The 20,071-nt window shown below is 47.2% G+C and overlaps 1 protein-coding gene across 3 annotated transcripts; it reads left to right on the plus strand.

Annotated features, from left to right (window-relative positions):
* Window positions 1–350: 350 nt before the first annotated feature.
* On the plus strand, window positions 351–19,706 carry GZF1 (GDNF inducible zinc finger protein 1). 3 transcript variants are annotated; one of them, XM_069768849.1, is made up of 6 exons: window positions 351–394; window positions 6,480–7,821; window positions 11,919–12,013; window positions 14,413–14,580; window positions 17,840–17,997; window positions 19,170–19,706. In XM_069768849.1, the coding sequence occupies exons 2-6, from the start codon at window positions 6,497–6,499 to the stop codon at window positions 19,503–19,505; spliced, it is 2,082 nt and encodes a 693-aa protein (XP_069624950.1). In that variant the 5' UTR covers window positions 351–394; window positions 6,480–6,496; the 3' UTR covers window positions 19,506–19,706. The 3 variants fall into 3 exon arrangements, with proteins under 3 accessions (XP_069624950.1, XP_069624948.1, XP_069624949.1); XM_069768847.1 differs by having other exon boundaries at window positions 365–467; XM_069768848.1 differs by lacking the exon at window positions 351–394 and adding an exon at window positions 626–681.
* Window positions 19,707–20,071: the final 365 nt, after the last annotated feature.

The following is a 20,071-nucleotide window of genomic DNA, read 5'->3' on the forward strand; positions in this document are numbered from 1 at the left end:
GGCGCTCTCCTGAGGGGACCTGCTGCTGGAAAGCCCTGGGGGCTGTGGATGGCCACCAGCAGGGGCCTGGCCAAATGTACAGGGGGTTAGACCACTTCTATCCCTGCCGTGTACGCTCTGTACCAGTGCCACTAATGACAGCTGACTTCTTCCTTCCCGCCCATATCCCCACACACAATTTCATCTTTATCCCCCAGTAACACAGCACAGCAGCGCCGCCGCCGCCATCTTGTCGTCGGAGCCTGCTTTTATATCCTCGTAGCAGTGACGTCATCGACTGCTCCATCAGTGCTGTTTGCATCTCACATGCCGATTGGCGGGTTACTAAAAAATGGGTGTGGTCAACATGCAGGAAGGAGTTCTTCTGGGTTACCGTATATCTCCTTCACTTCCGGTACGCACCGTAATCATCTGTGAGGGAGCGACACAGTGCGGCGCTGTACCGGATTACACGGTACAGCCGCGAGGTACGTGGTCACACCCCAGTCACACGGGCTGAGCTGTCAGCTGCAGGCGTCAGTGCGGGTGTCTGTGTGTGCGAGCCGCGCTACACCGGGGCCTATTGCTTGTGGCCGCTGATGTTCAGCCTCAGTGTACACATGACAGCAATAACAGCACAAAGCCTGGATCCTGCGGTCACGTGTCTCTGGAGGTCACATGATCTGGATTCTCTCTACTATGGTATCTGCAGTACTGAGCAAACAAAAGCCGCAGCTGCCCGTAGGCTGCGGGGGCTCTGCCCGTAGGCTGCGGGGGCTCTGCCCGTAGGGTGCGGGGGCTCTGCCCGTAGGGTGCGGGGGCTCTGCCCGTAGGGTGCGAGGGCTCTGCCCGTAGGGTGCGGGGGCTCTGCCCGTAGGGTGCGGGGGGCTCTGCCCGTAGGGTGCGGGGGCTCTGCCCGTAGGGTGCGGGGGCTCTGCCCGTAGGGTGCGAGGGCTCTGCCCGTAGGGTGCGGGGGGCTCTGCCCGTAGGGTGCGAGGGCTCTGCCCGTAGGGTGCGGGGGCTCTGCCCGTAGGGTGCGGGGGGCTCTGCCCGTAGGGTGCGGGGGCTCTGCCCGTAGGGTGCGAGGGCTCTGCCCGTAGGGTGCGAGGGCTCTGCCCGTAGTGTGCGGGGGCTCTGCCCGTAGGGTGCGGGGGCTCTGCCCGTAGGGTGCGGGGGCTCTGCCCGTAGGGTGCGGGGGCTCTGCCCGTAGGGTGCGGGGGCTCTGCCCGTAGGGTGCGAGGGCTCTGCCCGTAGGGTGCGGGGGCTCTGCCCGTAGGGTGCGGGGGCTCTGCCCGTAGGGTGCGGGGGCTCTGCCCGTAGGGTGCGGGGGCTCTGCCCGTAGGGTGCGGGGGCTCTGCCCGTAGGGTGCGGGGGCTCTGCCCGTAGGGTGCGGGGGCTCTGCCCGTAGGGTGCGGGGGCTCTGCCCGTAGGGTGCGAGGGCTCTGCCCGTAGGGTGCGGGGGCTCTGCCCGTAGGGTGCGGGGGGCTCTGCCCGTAGGGTGCGGGGGCTCTGCCCGTAGGGTGCGGGGGCTCTGCCCGTAGGGTGCGAGGGCTCTGCCCGTAGGGTGCGGGGGGCTCTGCCCGTAGGGTGCGAGGGCTCTGCCCGTAGGGTGCGGGGGCTCTGCCCGTAGGGTGCGGGGGGCTCTGCCCGTAGGGTGCGGGGGCTCTGCCCGTAGGGTGCGAGGGCTCTGCCCGTAGGGTGCGAGGGCTCTGCCCGTAGTGTGCGGGGGCTCTGCCCGTAGGGTGCGGGGGGCTCTGCCCGTAGGGTGCGGGGGGCTCTGCCCGTAGGGTGCGGGGGGCTCTGCCCGTAGGGTGCGGGGGGCTCTGCCCGTAGGGTGCGGGGGGCTCTGCCCGTAGTGTGCGGGGGCTCTGCCCGTAGTGTGCGGGGGCTCTGCCCGTAGGGTGCGGGGGCTCTGCCCGTAGGGTGCGGGGGGCTCTGCCCGTAGGGTGCGGGGGGCTCTGCCCGTAGGGTGCGGGGGGCTCTGCCCGTAGTGTGCGGGGGCTCTGCCCGTAGTGTGCGGGGGCTCTGCCCGTAGTGTGCGGGGGGCTCTGCCCGTAGGGTGCGGGGGGCTCTGCCCGTAGGGGTGCGGGGGCTCTGCCCGTGGCCCAAACACGGGGCGGCCCGGACTCTGGGCTCATGTCATATCTACAAATGGTTAAAGCGTTCACCCGGGATGTTTAAACTAGTTTTCAGCCTCCATATGGTAGCGGACACATGGCTGACCACTGGGGGTCTGACCACTGGGACCCCAGTCATGCCGCGACCAGTTGTCCGGCACTGATAATCTCATACAGCGAGTCTTTATAGGCAGACGTATGCTCCATCTTTTCAGCCTTTCCTGGGCTATTTCAGGTGGCGTTTTGGGGAAGACTGGCTTTAAAAATATGTGGCGTACAGCTGACACCCATGGGAATGGCAGCCGCCTGGCACCGCCATTCCCTTATTCCCGATGGCTGCTTTAAAATGACAAAGTGGTAATAAGGTCCCATATCGGCGGTCGTTAAGGGGTTAATACGATTAAGAAGCCTAGGGGTAAACATTTTGGTAAGGCCCTGTTCACACGGCAGCATTAGTAAACCAAAACCAGGGCTGTGGAGTCTGAGTCAGTATAAAATGGACCAACTCCTAAAATATATAATACATTGGGTATAGTAGTTCAGTGCAGGATGTGCTGTAAATGTTTCCATAATAATTTGGGAAAGTTCTGAAATGTCCTATAAGTGCCTGTTCTGTTCCTGAGCTAAGGATCTCGGCTTTCTGTGGAGATGAATCTGTGCTGCACTTTATGCACATGCTCAGTAGTGACCAGTGCTGTGGAGTCTGGAGTAGAGATGAGCAAACTTGTTTGGGGCCCTGCTTATTCGGCAAGCTATAGCGCTTACTGAATAAGCTGCAGAGGGAACCCGGATACCTGGAGCGCTCAGGCTGATGGGCGCCACAGCTGCATGTGTCGCGGCTGTGTCACTGTCACAGCACAGGCATGGAGAGCTTGTGCTGAACACCGATTGTTCATAGACCCTGTGCTGCCCTAATGATATGAAGCGAGTGGCGGCTGAGAAGCTATAACCTCACTTTCTCCCTGCAGCTGCACTTCCTAAAATACAGCTACACATGTTTAAAGGGACACTGTCACCCCCTCCAGCCGTTAGAAACTAAGAGCCACCTTGTGCAGCAGTAATGCTGCATTCTGACAAGGTGGCTCTTTTAGTTATTCGTGCAGTTAAAGCCAAAATAAAGCGTTTTATAATTTTGCCAAAATACCTCTCTTTAGACAGGGAGGCAGGTCTTAACCCCCCTGCTGAAAACGCCACACTGCCGTCACTCAAATCTTCTTCAGCGCCGCCCCCTCCACGCTGTTTTCCACTGAAATCCGGCGCCAGGCGCAGTGAGCGCTGCCCGTCTGACCTCGGATGCAGACTCGCAGACTGCGCCTGTGCGGCTGCCCAGCTTGTGAGTCCCAGCCCCGCACTCTGCATAATGCATAACACACTGCGGAGCTGGGATTTACAAGCTGGGCGGCCGCACAGGCGCAGTCTGCGAGTCTGCATCCGAGGTCAGACGGGCAGAGCTCACTGCGCCTGCCCCAGCCAGTACTAAACAGCGCAGGCGCCGGATTTCATTGGAAAACAGCGCAGAGGGGGTGGTGCCTGGCGCCGAAGAATATTTGAGTGACTGAAGTGTAGCGTTTTCAGCAGGGGGGGAAAGACCTGCCTCCAGGACTAAAGACAGGTATTTTGGCGAAATTATAAAACGCTTTATTTTGGCTTTAACTGCACCAATAACTAAAAGAGCCACCTTGTCAGAATGCAGCATTACTGCTGCACAAGGTGGCTCTTTTAGTTTCTAATGGCTGGAATGGCTCTTTTAGTTTCTAATGGCTGGAATGGCTCTTTTAGTTTCTAATGGCTGGAATGGCTCTTTTAGTTTCTAATGGCTGGAGGGGGTGACAGTGGCCCTTTAAATTGTATATTTACCTGCACATTATCACTGTGGTTGCAACTAAACACTTTTTTTTGTTTGTTTTTGCAGGCAGGTACCATTGTCACAGTTTTTACACTTTTGACAAACAACATTAAAATATGAATGATAAAGACTTATCCCCCCAAACCTATAAATGTTCTGTAATTAATCAAATAATAATGGAAAACCGCATGAACCAGATACACAAAGTGAACCATTGTGGTGGGGGATTAGATCTGCAACTGATCATTATCTCCCTCCTTGAGTGGAAAAAAGAGCCCCCTTCCTAAAGGTACCGTCACACTTAGCGACGCTGCAGCGATACCGACAACGATCCGGATCGCTGCAGCGTCGCTGTTTGGTCGCTGGAGAGCTGTCACACAGACCGCTCTCCAGCGACCAACGATGCCGGTAACCAGGGTAAACATCGGGTAACTAAGCGCAGGGCCGCGCTTAGTAACCCGATGTTTACCCTGGTTACCATCCTAAAAGTAAAAAAAACAAACACTACATACTTACCTACAGCCGTCTGTCCTCCAGCGCTGTGCTTCTCTGTACTGGCTGTGAGCACAGCGGCCGGAAAGCAGAGCGGTGACGTCACCGCTCTGCTTTCCGGCTGACCGACGCTCACAGCCAGTACAGGAGGAGTGCAGAGCACAGCGCTGGAGGACAGACGGCTGTAGGTAAGTATGTAGTGTTTGTTTTTTTTACTTTTAGGATGGTAACCAGGGTAAACATCGGGTTACTAAGCGCGGCCCTGCGCTTAGTTACCCGATGTTTACCCTGGTTACCAGTGAAGACATCGCTGAATCGGTGTCACACACGCCGATTCAGCGATGTCTGCGGGGAGTCCAGCGACCAAATAAAGTTCTGGACTTTCTTCCCCGACCAGCGATATCACAGCAGGGGCCTGATCGCTGCTGCGTGTCACACTGGACGATATCGCTAGCCAGGACGCTGCAACGTCACGGATCGCTAGCGATATCGTCTAGTGTGACGGTACCTTTACACTAAACGACTTACCAACGATCACGGCCAGCGATACGACCTGGCCGTGATCGTTGGTAAGTCGTTGTGTGGTCACTGGGGAGCTGTTACACAGACAGCTCTCTCCAGCGACCTACGATCAGTAGAAAGACTTCGGCATCATTGAAACTGTCTTCAACGATGCCGAAGTCCCCGGGTAACCAGGGTAAATATCGGGGTACTAAGTGCAGGGCCGCGCTTAGTAACCCGATATTTACCCTGGTTACCATTGTAAAAGTTAAACAAAACAAAAAACAGTACATACTCACATTCTGATGTCTGTCACGTTCCCCAGCGTCCACTGTGTCAGTGCCGGCCGTAAAGCAGAGCACAGCGGTGACGTCACACACGCCGATCCAGCGATGACAGCGGGTGATCAGCGACCAAAAAATTGTCCTGATCATTCCCCAATGATCTCCCAGCAGGGCCCTGATTGTTGGTCGCTGTCACACATAACGATATCGTTAGCGGGATCGTTGCTATGTCAACAATAGAGTGACGTTTCAACAATATCGTTAACGATATCGTTATGTGTGACGGTACCTTAAGTCTGACAGAGTGTATCTACCCCCAATCTGTAAGAGGGGGTGATAACATGTAGCAAAGTCCCTGTTTGTCCCTCCATCACTGTAAGACGTGAGCCCCCCATACACACTAGACTATTGGCCAAAGCCCTTGTCATTAGCAGGTTCAGTCGATATTGGTCTAATGTGTATGGGGGCTGGAGGATTTATAGGAGGACCGACAAAACCAGATACCATTTTTTTTTTTTTCTTGATTGTAAATGATATTCACCATCGTTGTCCTCCTTCTCCTCTATGCACAGGGAAGTGATTTTGTACTTTCAGCCTTCTGTAGGTGTCATGTTTGCTATGGACATGCCTAATAATGGTCCTGTCTCGATAGTTCAGCATTGTACACAAAGTATGGTCAATATCTAGATCTATCTAGACCAGTGGTCCTCAACCTTTATTACCGTGCGAGCCACATCCAGTGCCCTCCAACACACACCGTAGTGGCCCCCAGAACTCTCATTAGCAGTTTACTGACAACCTAATCTTCCCCACAGAAATCCCACTGAGATCTTCCACCCCGTCCCTTATCAGCTGTATACTTATATCCATTGGGTTATCACTCTACACTCGTTGCATATTCTTACATCAAGCACTCCCTCCACACTATTGTGTCCAGCTTTAAACTTCTTCTAAATGGTAGTAACATCCTATCTCCAGCTTACCCTATTTATCACCCCCTTTCCCCTCATTATATGCACACCCTGGTCTGTTCTGTGCAGGGCTATTCACTAGAGTCACCACCTGGAGACCTGCTCTTCATAGCGTTTTGCTCCATCAAGTACTGATGCACCAAGTTGTCAAGACAGGTGCAAGCCACACCATGGACCGTTGAGCCACATGTGATAGATGGGGAGCCCTGATCTAGACTGACAGTGCTTATGTCTCCCGATTGTCTCTATATACATTGTGTGTTATTGATTATGGTTCTTTTTCTACCAGGTTAGGACAAGTCTACTATGATGGAAAGCACGGCTGTTCTGCTTGAGTCCAAATCCTTGCCTGTCCGCCTTATGAATGAAATGCACCAACTTCGCATCCACGGTCATTTATGTGATGTGACCGTGATAATAGAACATCAGGGGTCCAGAGTGGAGTTCACTGGCCACAAATCTGTCCTCGCTGCCTCCAGCAAGTACTTTAAGGAGGTATTTATGAATGAGTCTGATGGTGGTGGCACCATTGTACTGAATGAGATATCCACTACTGACTTCTCCTCATTCCTGGAGTTTGTGTATACAGCGAGGATAGAAGTGTTCGAAGACCAAGTGCAACGGATGATTGATATTGCCGACAAACTGAAATGTGCTGACCTTGCAGAAACTTGCAGGCAGCATAAAAAGCAGCTGGACGATTCGGTTTGGTTGGACTTGCAAAATATTGTTGAATCACAAGAAACTGATGAAGACATGCAAGAACTGGCAAACACTGTCCAGGAGATCCAAAGCAAGGAAGAGGTCCTAGCAACCATTAATACCACCAGCTTTCCTAATCCTCCTGAGGGAAAAAGTGGAAGTGAATTGTGTCCAGGGTCTACCACAGATGATGGAAATAATTCTGAGGAAGCACAAGATCCCTTAATGTTTCCGAAACCCAAATCAAGAAGGTTAAGTGGCCGCCTGGCCGGCAAAAAAGCTGTTGTCGAAATTCCAAAGAAAAAGTACACGCGTCGTCTGCGAGAGCAGCAGGATAGTGAAGAAGTCATTTCCTTGTTGAGTGGTCTAGGTAATGAAGGAAACTCGTGTAATGAAGAGCCCATGGATGAGCAGACGGACTGTAGTATAAAGGCAGAAGATGATGAAGACAGTCCGTGTGAGTTAGATGAGGCTGATCAGAAATCTGAAGAAGAAAGATACAAAACTGGTGACTGCTTTACGTGCGCCATCTGTGGAGAGAACTTCACAGATGAAGAAACTTACTTGAAGCACTCCAAAGAGAATCATGGCGGCTCTGAAGAGATTTTTCTCTGTGAGATTTGCAATCAGACATTTGCAAACAGGTGTAATTTGAAAAGCCACCAACGTCACGTGCACAGCAGCGACCGTCAGTTTCCATGTGAACTTTGTGGTAAAAAGTTTAAAAGGAAAAAAGACATCAAGAGGCACATTCTGCAGGTCCACGAGGGCGGAGGAGAAAGACATTTCTGTCATCTGTGTGGGAAGGGATTGAGCTCCAAGACTGCGCTGAGGCTCCATGAGAGAACGCATACAGGAGACAAACCGTTCGACTGTAGCCAGTGTGACGCCAAGTTTTCCCAGACGTCCGCGCTGAAAACGCACATGAGGTAGGAGCTGCCCTTGCATCAACGATTGCTATACTAGTAAATACAAGGAAGTCTTCGCCGAATTTTGGAACGTCTCCTCTATGCTTTTCCTTGTACTGGAAGTACATGCCCTGCTGTCTTTATTTTATCCTTTTTTTTGTTACCTTTGATTCATAAATGGGCGCTTCCAAAATCACAGCATGTCATGTGGTGATCAGTGAGACCTTCCGCGATCAGACACTAGTGATGAGCGAGTGTACTCGTTGCTCGGGTTTTCACAAGCACGCTCGGGTGGTCTCAGAATATTTGACTGCTCAGGGATTTAGTTTTCATCGCGGCAGCAGAATGATTTACAGCTACTAGCCAGGCTGAGTACATGTGGGGGTTTCCCGGTTCCTAGGGAATCCTCACATGTACTCAGTCTAGTTAGTAGCTGTAAATCATTCAGCTGCCGAGATGAAAACTAAATCTCCAAGCAGTCATAAATACTTAGAGGTCACCCGAGCGTGCTCGTGAAAACCTGAGCAACGAGTACACTCGCTCATCACTATCAGACACATATGACTTACCCTGTGACATGGGAACAACCCCCTAAACCATAAAGAGGCTTGTATGTCAAACTTTTTTCAATATCTGACCACTGGGACTCCCAAACAGATTCCAAGTCCTCCGCTCTTCACAGTCACTTAAAAAAAAAAAAAAAACTCCAAAAAACAGTTGTACTTTATTTCACCAATGCATGTTCCCTGTGTGTAGTAAAATACTGATAGGCTTACATTAAGGGCGCCTGCTGATGAGCATATAAAAAAATCTTCCGAGTTCATCAAGTAAACTCGGACGACTTATTTTTCTAATTTTCATCTGATTTTAATTCATGTGCCGTCCGTGAATCGTCTTTTTTATGTCCAGGTGACGTCCGTGTACTATCAGTTTGCAAACAAGTACATTCAATCATGTACATGATCACATACAGTTTCCTTGGTTTGTATTCGAAATCTTTCTGTAAAAATCAGATACCATGCTAATGGCACAAATGGGATCTGATTATTTTTATTCCCGCACCCATATACTTGGACAGCTGAGACTCGAATGAAAGTAGTGCGTGCTGTGATTTTTGTTTTTCTCAAGGACAGTCGGACCGAGAAAAGATCGTTCATCTTAACAACCCGACTGAATTACATGAATCGATGTGCTGTCTGTGTGCTAGTCAATTAAAAATCGGATGTCTGATTTATACGCTCTTCTGTACACACCCTAAGAGAGATGGTAACAGCTGTGACTTGTGGCCAGTCGGAGGTACGGTCATAACATGGCAGAGAGGGATCGGAGCGGCAACGGAAACAGTAGAAGACAGCCACCAATAGGTATCGTATGTTCAGGACCAGAAGACACACCCCTAAATAAAATGGCCGTCTTAATAGTAGCTTATGGGGGGGTTGGTGAGGGGCGGCGGTGAGCAGGGTCGCTGTTTCAGGAGGCTGCAGCCTAGGGCCCACTGCATTGCCCTACTCCTGCCGCCGGCCTCCTGAAACAGCGACCCTGCCTCCCGTGACCATGCTCCACCGCAGCTGCCCATCTGGTAAGCTACCTTCAGGTTATAAGACACACCCCCATTTTCCTCCCAATTTTTGTTGGGAAAAAGTACATCTTATAATCCCAAAAATACGGTATTCTACTACACAGGAAACATACATTATTGATACCTATCTGATGGTATGGATAAAAAACCCAAAAACCCAGGAGTGGTAGTATGTTTTAACAGCCAGGTTCTATTACAGCTAATTTTGTATCATCCATTTTAAAGGGGCTATCCAGAACAATTTCATTTTTTTTTTAGTTTTTTTTTTACTATGGCCATAAAAAGTAACTGGCAGGTACTTGCTAATTAGCTGTAAGTTCTGCCCAGCGTCAGCTCAGTGGTCATCTACTGCTCTTGCCAGTGATACAGCTGCTTCATTTCAACACAGCAGCTCTTCCTCTTCTGGGCTGCTCTACCGACTGGTAACATCATGCTGATTAACAGCTGGCTCCCCGCAATAAGACAGCGGGGAGCTGGCAGTCAGTAATCTGACAGGGAGAAGGACTTGGGGATCCTAGTTAATGATAAACTTACCTGGAGCAGCCAGTGCCAGGCAGCAGCTGCCAAGGCAAACAGGATCATGGGGTGCATTAAAAGAGGTCTGGATACACATGATGAGAGCATTATACTGCCTCTGTACAAATCCCTAGTTAGACCGCACATGGAGTACTGTGTCCAGTTTTGGGCACCGGTGCTCAGGAAGGATATAATGGAACTAGAGAGAGTACAAAGGAGGGCAACAAAATTATTAAAGGGGATGGGAGAACTACAATACCCAGATAGATTAGCGAAATTAGGATTATTTAGTCTAGAAAAAAGACGACTGAGGGGCGATCTAATAACCATGTATAAGTATATAAGGGGACAATACAAATATCTCGCTGAGGATCTGTTTATACCAAGGAAGGTGACGGGCACAAGGGGGCATTCTTTGCGTCTGGAGGAGAGAAGGTTTTTCCACCAACATAGAAGAGGATTCTTTACTGTTAGGGCAGTGAGAATCTGGAATTGCTTGCCTGAGGAGGTGGTGATGGCGAACTCAGTCGAGGGGTTCAAGAGAGGCCTGGATGTCTTCCTGGAGCAGAACAATATTGTATCATACAATTAGGTTCTGTAGAAGGACGTAGATCTGGGTATTTATTATGATGGAATATAGGCTGAACTGGATGGACAAATGTCTTTTTTCGGCCTTACTTACTAACTAACTAACTAACATGACATTACCAGTCACACCCCATTAACTGAGCAGAGTGGGAGAGAAGCCGCTGCTCTATCGATCGTGACGTCAGCGGAAGTCACAGAATTGCTGGCACGAGCGGTCTGTTACCGCTCTGTCCCGACAGAGATTGGTGTCAGATACTACAGACAGGCAGTTAGCAACTACCGTACCTGTCCGTTAATTCTCAGGCCAATACTAAAAATAATAATGCCTTTTAACCTTTGTGTTGCAATAACAACAATTTTCATTCAAATTACAATATGAATTATAAAATGAAAACTATTAGTTTCCCTACCTTCATCTTCACACCTGACAATTTACAGTCATTGGAGCCACCTTGCAACTTTGGAACCAACAACAAATATTTAGCGCCTATCTAAAGGCTTGGGGATTGTATGATGGCGGGGGTCTGACTGCTGGATCTTCCATTAATCCAGAAAATTGGGGTCCCATGTAGTGCACATGCATGACCACCACTCCACATACTACCGTAGGACTATGGGACAGTGGTAGCTTTGCATGTGACCACTAATTCCATACACAGTGAATGGAGTGGTGGCTATTTGTGATGAGTGAATGTGCTCGGATAAAGGTGTTTTCCAAGGATCTTGGACGTGTTCGGGTAATATGTTCGAGTTCCAACAGCTGCATATTTTGTGGCTGTTAGACAGCTGCAAGACATGGATATTGCGTATTATCCAAACACGTCCAAGATACTCTGCTGACTCCCGAGCATGCTTGGTTAACACGTTATCCGAGCACGTTCGCTCATCACTAGCAGTTATACATAGAGACACTGCTTCATTCACAAGGGGGTTATACCAACAACACTTATTTATCCCAGCCAATGGGACCCCCACCAATAATAACAGTGGTCCCATTGGTTGGGAAAGATAAGTGTTATTGGGATAACCCTTTAACTTTACTTTAGAAAATGAAGTATGTAAAGCCTATTTGTTGAAGAACCCTCTTCTCATTCCCCACTTTTGGCCCCCATTAAAATAAAAGAATATACTCCCCTTTTGTGCTGGCACTTTTCTGGCGGTGTCGGCACTCGTGGTCCCGGTGCATGACATGTGGTACCCTGCGCCCAATAAGTGCTAGTGTTGCTGTCTCGGCCTTCTGACAAATCGACCATGAAGGCGAAGTCCGGGCAGAAGCTCGTCTGACTTACTCTTTATGATCACTTTGACAGAAGGTGGGGACAGTGACGCCAGCCCTGATCGGACGCCGGGCATCACGTGCCATGCAACCTCAGTGTAATATTTTTTATATCCATATATAATCTTGATTTTTGCATTTATTTTCCTTACCACACAGAATCCACACTGGAGAGAAACCCTTTGCCTGTGAGGAGTGCGGAGCTAAATTCACACAGAATCATATGCTCATTTATCATAAAAGGTGTCACACAGGTAACAAATATCATCCACTATTAATGATAATCTTTATATGGTGCCAACATATTCCGCAGCGATGTACAACTGGAATAGTAACATACAAATAAAATAAAAAATGATAAAAATGATCTATTATATAACTGGACGCAGATAACTTTGGGTCTAATCTGTGTATACTGTAGACACACAGAGCATGCTGACAACTATTTTGTTGAGTGAAGGGATTTTCTCATGTTCCCATCTTAGGGAGTGCACTGCTCCTCTACCTCCCGGTTTCCTGCCTGACTAGGAGCGGTGCGCTCTTGACAAATGACCGTTCAGGCTGCCATGTACTGCGGCAGTGCGCTCTCTCTGTATGGAGCGGACTCGGGAGCTGACACTGCTCCTTGCACCGTGGCTGACGGCCCTGTTACATAGACGGGACCCAACCGCAACTGAGGTGATTGAGTTCGCTAACTCCAATAGAATTAATTTAACCCCATAAATGCTTCAATCATGATAGCGGCATTTAAGAGTCTTCAACATGGCTGTCGTCAGTTCTGACGCCCGTGGGCACCTCATGTGATATAATCGGGGGAGGGTGCCGATTGGTTGCCATTCCTGCTGTATGAAATCTAGGAAGCACAGCCTGTGGAGACCAGCGATTTCACAGTACAGTACATAACTATGGTATTGCAGTGTATAATATTGGCAGTAACGTGACTGTAGGTTCCTTAAAGGGAAATGTAAAAAAACTATATCCCCCCCCTCCACCCAAAAAGCAAATTTATATATATATCCTCTTTTCCCCAAAAGCAAAATGTAAAAAAAAAAGCGATATTTGATAGTAAGCGTAATCGCATGAATTATCGGGCAGCACGGTGAAGCTTTGTAGCACTGGAGTCCTGGGTTCAAACCCCACCAAGGATGACATATGCAAGGAATTTGTATGTTCTCTCCGTGTTTGCGTGGGTTTCCTCTGGATTCTCCCATTTCCTCCCACACTCCAAAGACATACTGATAGGGAATCTAGATTGTGAGCCCCTATGGATACAGTAATGACGATGTCTGTAAAGTGATGTGAAATTAATGGCGCTAAATGAAGGTGTAAAATTAAATATATTCTAATTTATTTTTATTTATCTCATAAGATGAATACTAAGACGCAAAAATTCAAAACACCAGAGCTGACTTATTGTGCTACCCGCAATTCCCCCCCCCCCCAAAAAAAAAATGCAAAAAAGGATCAAGATGTCATGTACCCCAAAATGGTATCAAGAAGCACTTTAGCTCAACGCTCAAAAAAAAACCTCTCACACAGGTTCATCAACGTAAAAAATTAAAAAGTTACGGGTCTAAGAAAATGGCAACACAAACCAAATTGTGTATGTATTTTTATTTATTTAATTATTTTTTTTGCAAAGTTTAAATTTTTTTCTAAGCAATAAAATATAAAAAAGAACCTTATACGTTTAATATCACCATAATTGTGCTGACATGGAGAATCCTATTACCAGATAATTGTTTACAGCCCAATATATGCCGTAAAGGCAAAACAATGGCGTAATTTTATTTTTTTTTTTTCTCACCACACTTATATTTTTTTTTTTTTTCATTTTTCTGTATAAAAACAAATGGTGTCATTCAAAACTACCAACTTCTCTCGCAAAAAGTTATGGCTCTTGGAAGCAGGGAAGGAATAACCAGAAGCGCATAAACTAAAAAGATTGCCTGATTCTTAAGAAACTCCTTGTCTGATTAAACTCCATCAATGAGCCCTTTTCTCTGCCCCAAGACCATGATCACATCATATTTTTCCCTTACATTTTGGCTTGTACACATGGAAAGCTCCCGAGGCTTCCATTGTCGTACGGAGGCCACTGACTGGTCCATATATGTTGGTATTCTAAAAAAAAAAGGCAGAATTAATAGATGACATTAGGCAGGCTTCATTAATATATGTATTGAAACAGTATCATCAGAATATGTTAAATATGTCCGAGTGGCCTGTCTGCCACATAGACCCATGGTAGTAAAACGACTCCGGATACATGGAATATAACACTATAAACACAGAGCCAACATAGTCTGTTACAAAATATAAATGTTTCTTTATTAAATTGTGACAACAATGAATGTAGGCAATCACATCTATTTCATTAAAAAAAGGCCAGAAATTAATAATAAGACTCAGGTACTAGGGGTAGAAGCCCCCTGAGGAAGCCCACGCGAAACGGGCATTGGGGCACTGCGGGGGTCAGGTGTCACACTGGGGTAGATGTGATTGCCTACATTGTTATGATTTAATAAAGATACATTTTATATTTTGTTAATGGGCTATGTTGGCTCACTGTTTATAGTGTATGTAATAGAAGCATCTGTGTGAACAGCTCCATAGTGATCAGTTGTTTTCTCTCCCGCCGGTGCTGACGTAGGAGAGAGGCCTTTCATGTGTGAGACCTGTGGGAAAAGCTTCGCCTCCAAAGAATATCTAAAGCATCACAATCGCATCCATACCGGAGCCAAGCCGTTTAGGTGTGATATCTGCTTCAGGACGTTCGCGCAGAGGAATTCTCTCTACCAGCATAATAAAGTGCACACCGGTAACACAAGTCTGTCGTCTGTCTGGGAGGAACCTGGTTATGACAGTGGTGTCTCTTCAGTTGTCGTTTCAGAATAATCTGTGTATGAGGATTTATGTTGTTTCTGGTCATTATATGACTTGTATCTGCATTTTTCACCAATTTTCCCCTCTGCAGGTCTTATCTCTAATTTTCACTGGGGGAAGACTAGGTTGTGTGATGTCGCCAATATATACAGTACACAGAAAAGAGGAGATCTGCTCCCCGATCTCTTTGTAGCAGATTTGGGATCGGCAGCAGCATGGAGGCAATAACCAGAGAAAGAGGACTAAATATCCTCCAAAAATACAAAAATTGATACAGCAGAAAAAGGGGCAGCAGTTCCTACTAGCGATGAGCGAATATACTCGTTGCTCACGTGATCTCCGAGTATTTGTTAGTGTTCGGAGATTTAGTTTTCATCGCGGCAGATGAATGATTTACAGCTATTAGCCAGGCTGAGTACATGTGGGGGTTGCCTGGTTGCTAGGGAGTCCCCACATGTAATCAAGCTGTCTTAATAGATGTAAATCATTCATCTGCCCAGATGAAAACTTAATCTCCGAACACTAACAAATACTCCCGAGCATGCTCTGGAAAACCCGAGCAACGAGTATATTCGCTCATCACTAGTTCCTACCTGTCCAGATCTCCCAAACAAATGCACTATCATAATGCAGTGGACCCATGTAGTAAAGATGGTGGCAACACAGGTGCAAAATACTGATAAGATAACTACTCACTCACAGCCGACCACTTCATGGAGGGGGTGATCGCTCAGTATGTGATTGCACAAAAGTGGCCTGTATAGGGCGCTGTTCACATGCAGGTAATGCACAGTAACCTATTAGGGACGCCCATATTATTCGATCAGGCGAGCTGGCCAGAAGTATCTAAATGCATCCCATGTGGACACCCCAATATACAAGACCTAACGTGCTGGGCATTTGTTCGGAGAGCTGGGCAGGTAGGCACTGCTGCCCCTTTTTCTTCTAAGACAATAACCAGCAGTGTAAGTGTGGAGCCCCACTGTGGTGACATCCAACGCTCACGTAAAGCTGCAGCTCTGGTTTTTTGTGTCTCTACACTTGTTCTCTTCTTTCCCTCTTATCCTGTGGGCAGCATGCAACCGGATCCCTTGACTTAGCTGTATTATATGGTGAATAAAGGCTTCAGGAAGCAGCAGCAAAAATTGCGGTCTCCTTTTGAAGCCTTCCATACAACCCTCAGCTGTCCTCGCAACCCATCGTCAACCAGTGATCATGTCACGGGCGTGCCGATGGGCACTTAGAATGGCATGTTCCCATGCCGGTGTGCTGTTATTGCCGCTGTCTGGACTGCTGTCAGGACCTGCCTTCTATAATTGCCACCCACGATTGTCAGAGGCACGTCCTTGCTGCAGCACAGTCATTACCTGTTGAGTATGGGGCAGGCTCACCCTGTGAGCCCGCTCCATACACGCACTTCTGACTTGCACCATACCTGTACGCCGCTTGTCGTGAAGGGGTTAAAGTATGATTGTGTTTGGCATGAACTCTCATTGATGTATAGGGGGCCATGGGCTTTTCTTACAAGTGTTTTTGACAGACATCTGGTACAAAACACGTTGAAGTCCCAAAAATTTTGCACAACCCGAGGTTACGGTGGTTTCGCACCAGTTTCCCCAGTTCTGCCATAATGGGCTGGTCGGAGGTGTGACCCCACAGTTCATTAATTCGTGATATACCTTACGCCGGTCCCTGACTAGAGGAAGATTTAAGGTGAGGAGCACATGCCCCTTTTCCCTTTCTTGGGCGCTTTTGATTCTACACCCCTCATCAAGACCGGTGTGAATAATGGTGGTAATAATGAATTGGGGCTATGTTATGTGTGTAATTTTTTTATATATGTATTCTGTGCTTACATTAATACATGCACAATGACTTTTTTGCTGTTAAAGGGGCTACCCTCATCATAAATCTATTTTAAAGGGTAAACTATTTCCTGTCCAGTGTTGATAGAATAAGATTACTGTTACGTGGAGGGGAGACCCTGAGCTGGAACCAGGGCGGGTGAGTAATGCAATTTATTTTTTTTAAACAAGCTGCAGTCGGGGGGACACAGGTTTTCTAAAACTGGAAAACCTCTTTAAAGTAATGTCTCGTAAAGGCCGCTCCTTCCTCACAAAGCAGGGAGTGTAAGGGTATGTGTCCACGTTCAGGATTGCATCAGTATTTGGTCAGTATTTTACATCAGTATTTGTAAGCCAAAACCAGGAGTGGAACAATTAGAGGAAAAGTATAATAGAAACATGCACCACTTCTGCATTTATCACCCACTCCTGGTTTTGGCTTACAAATACTGATGTAAAATCCTGACCAAATACTGATGCAATCCTGAACGTGGACACATACCCTTAATGTGCAGCTTCTGCTGCGGCTAGCTCTAGGTTCCCTATATCATATTTATGTGTTCTATGTAAGACACTTTGTGCTAGATCCATATCTTTGTCAACTCCCTAACCAAGATGTTACGCACATTTGGATTTTAGAGATTTTTGTTTGCTTTTTTCATGCTGTAGTTCTATCTTTAGGACTTATGCACCCCAGGTTCTGCTTGGATAGTCTTTTTGAGTCAGAAACATGAATATTAAGACCATTCTTCCTAAAATTATGCTTTTTCACAAAGTGCAAGATTCTTAGTTTTGTCAAATATATAGGAATAGGTTAAGACAGATACCCGGGTCACTGAGGAGTCAAATTTACATTCTGCCTATAGAAATCCATGGAAACAGAAGCGGAGTGTTGGGCGGGGGAAAACCAGAGGGAGAGAAACAGACTCTGATGCTGCTTTCTAGTAAGTGTTTTACTTCATTCAGAGCTGGATTCACAGCTACACAGTTGCTCAGTGCTTCGGTATAATACCCTCTATGTTGCTTAAGCCTGTGGTACAGACAGTGGAGCAGGATCTCTGCTTCTTCTCTGCTGTTTATTGAAGACATTACAGCAGGTGCTTCCCATCCCCCATGCCGATTAGCTCAAAAGCATTTGAGAATTAGAACTGGAGCCTGCCTAGGGAGAAATTGTCAAAAATGCAGGATACAAGTCACATAATGGCAGCAAATAATGTTATTTCTCGTGTACATACTATATACTTATAGCAGATTATCCTGAAAAGTCATTTGAAAAGGGATGTAAGCTTAAAGGAGACTTATTTACAGCAATGTGTCATTGTGGTTAATTCTGTATAATATTCTTCTTAGGAGAACGTCCATATTGTTGTAATCAATGTGGAAAGCAGTTTACTCAGCTGAACGCACTGCAGCGGCACAAACGGATCCACACAGGAGAGAAGCCATTCATGTGCATTGCATGTCAGCGGACCTTTACGGACAAGTCCACCCTCCGCAGGCACACCTCAGTAAGACATTTCTTCTTCTGTGTGGACCACCATAACCGTATATAGGGGCCATTGATGGCCTGTGACTTTTTTTTTTTTTGTACCGTGAAGGTTTGCCGTTTTTTTTCCTTCTTTCAGTAGCCAAAACTAATATTGATTCCAGGAAAGTCAAGTTTATAAGTTCTTATGTTTTCCTTTCTGTTTAGGTTACACTTCTGATTTCCAGTTAGGACAGCGTAGTATCGGGACAAGTCCACTTTAAATTGTAAATTGGACATTCACTCCAAAATTGGCTGCGTTCTTTATACGTTTCTCTGCATTGTTGAAAATGGGGTCTGTTCCTTTTACCCCGTCACTCTTCTCTACAGCCTGTGTGTGGCTGGTGAAGCAGCTCGGCCTTATTTGAATGAATGGGAAGAGCTTTATTATCGGGTACATTTGTGTACTGTAGCCCTTTACGGGGACAAATCAGCAGAACCTCGTTTGTAAGACCGGTGCTGCGCTGTGACTCTGGACCCCATATAGGTTACCTTCTGAAAGGTGAACTGTGACAAGCAAGACGCAAAAAGTCAGAGCAAGCTGGATCATTGTGCAGTATCTTGTGGGCTGCAATGTGACCTCCTTCACCTGCATTTGGGCTCGTTCACATAACCTTATTTTCGGTCAGAGTGCTGTCTGTGATGAAAAATGGATCTCACTTGGACCAATGTCATGCAATGGGCCAATGAACATTTTTTGCCACTGATCGAATCTGCATGTGCCATTGTTTGTACCATAAATCGGACTCCCCCCCCCCCCCCCCCCAAGTCCATGGGAGGGATAAAAAAAAATTGGATGCCATATAGATCCACAGTATCTGATTTTTATGGATACATTGTAATCTTGTAACATAGGAAACTGTATCTGTAAATGGGGTTGTAAATGATTAATAGCTGCTACTGTAAAAACGGGTTTCACTTTTGTGGATGAAAATCTGACCCTTTTTTTTTCTAAATGCGCTTGTGTGGACCAGGACAGCGTGTAAGGACGGCGTTCACTTTCGTCATGCGATCAGTATGGCCAATGTCACCATGTAGTCCAAGCCCAAAATGAAGAACTCCTGTTCATGTTCTCGCAGATTATGACCTTCTCACTGGTGATGTGATCCCCTCTATGAGCTCTTATAGTTTTTTCTCACGTATTATTTATTACAGATCCATGATAAAAATACACCCTGGAAATCCTTCCTTGTTGTTCTGGATCCAAAAGCAGAAGAAGGGCACAAATCAGATCTCACTGAAGATGATGGCGAAGAATCCCCAAAACCTGCAGAGAAGATGACTTATCCAGAAAATGGTCACTACCAGAACCTGACTGTGGTGCCAGGAACTGTGCAGTTATTACAAGAAAACAATACTACCTCTATTCTAGGCAGTAAGACGGACTGCACCATAATACCTCAAGAAGTGTATATAGCCACAACACTGAGCCACCTGACTGTCCTCCATACACAGTCTGAATCCATACAGGCAATGGTCAACCTAGAGTGATCCACTCCTGACTGCTGCAAGCAGATGGGGACATGGTGACCGTGGCATGGACAAGAAGAGTCCCAGCACCTGTGTAGGATACATGAACAGTTTGTCACCGAGGGAAGGCTCCATTATTTTTGTATACAAACTATTTTAGTTGTTGTTAGTTCATTATCCTAAATGTCGTCTCCATCTGCTATAAATTTACATTCCAACAGGTGATGTGTTTTTTTTTTTTTTTTTTTCAGTGTCTCATATCAGTATCATGTCCGTCTCCACAGAACAATCACTATCCAAATCAAAGAAGATCCGCAGCTCTCCAGGAGAGGTCCACAAGGGAGCGGATCATCTTTTATTGGGATTGTGTTTATCTACAGCACAAAGCTCCTGAAGTCCACCAGGGCTCGTGCCGGGGATATTCTGGTGACCCGGAGCAGTGTTTCTTTATAGAGGTGCAGAATTTTCTGTGCAAAATCCGCATCTCCTGGCAGATTCCGCAGCCGCAGATTTTGTGCGGTTTTTATGCGGATTTTCTGCAGTTTTTGCCACTGCGGATTTTTATCATGGAGGGGTGCAGAAACGCT

Source organism: Ranitomeya imitator, chromosome 5 (assembly GCF_032444005.1).
Source record: "Ranitomeya imitator isolate aRanImi1 chromosome 5, aRanImi1.pri, whole genome shotgun sequence".
In the NCBI taxonomy this organism is placed as follows: Eukaryota; Metazoa; Chordata; class Amphibia; order Anura; family Dendrobatidae; genus Ranitomeya; species Ranitomeya imitator.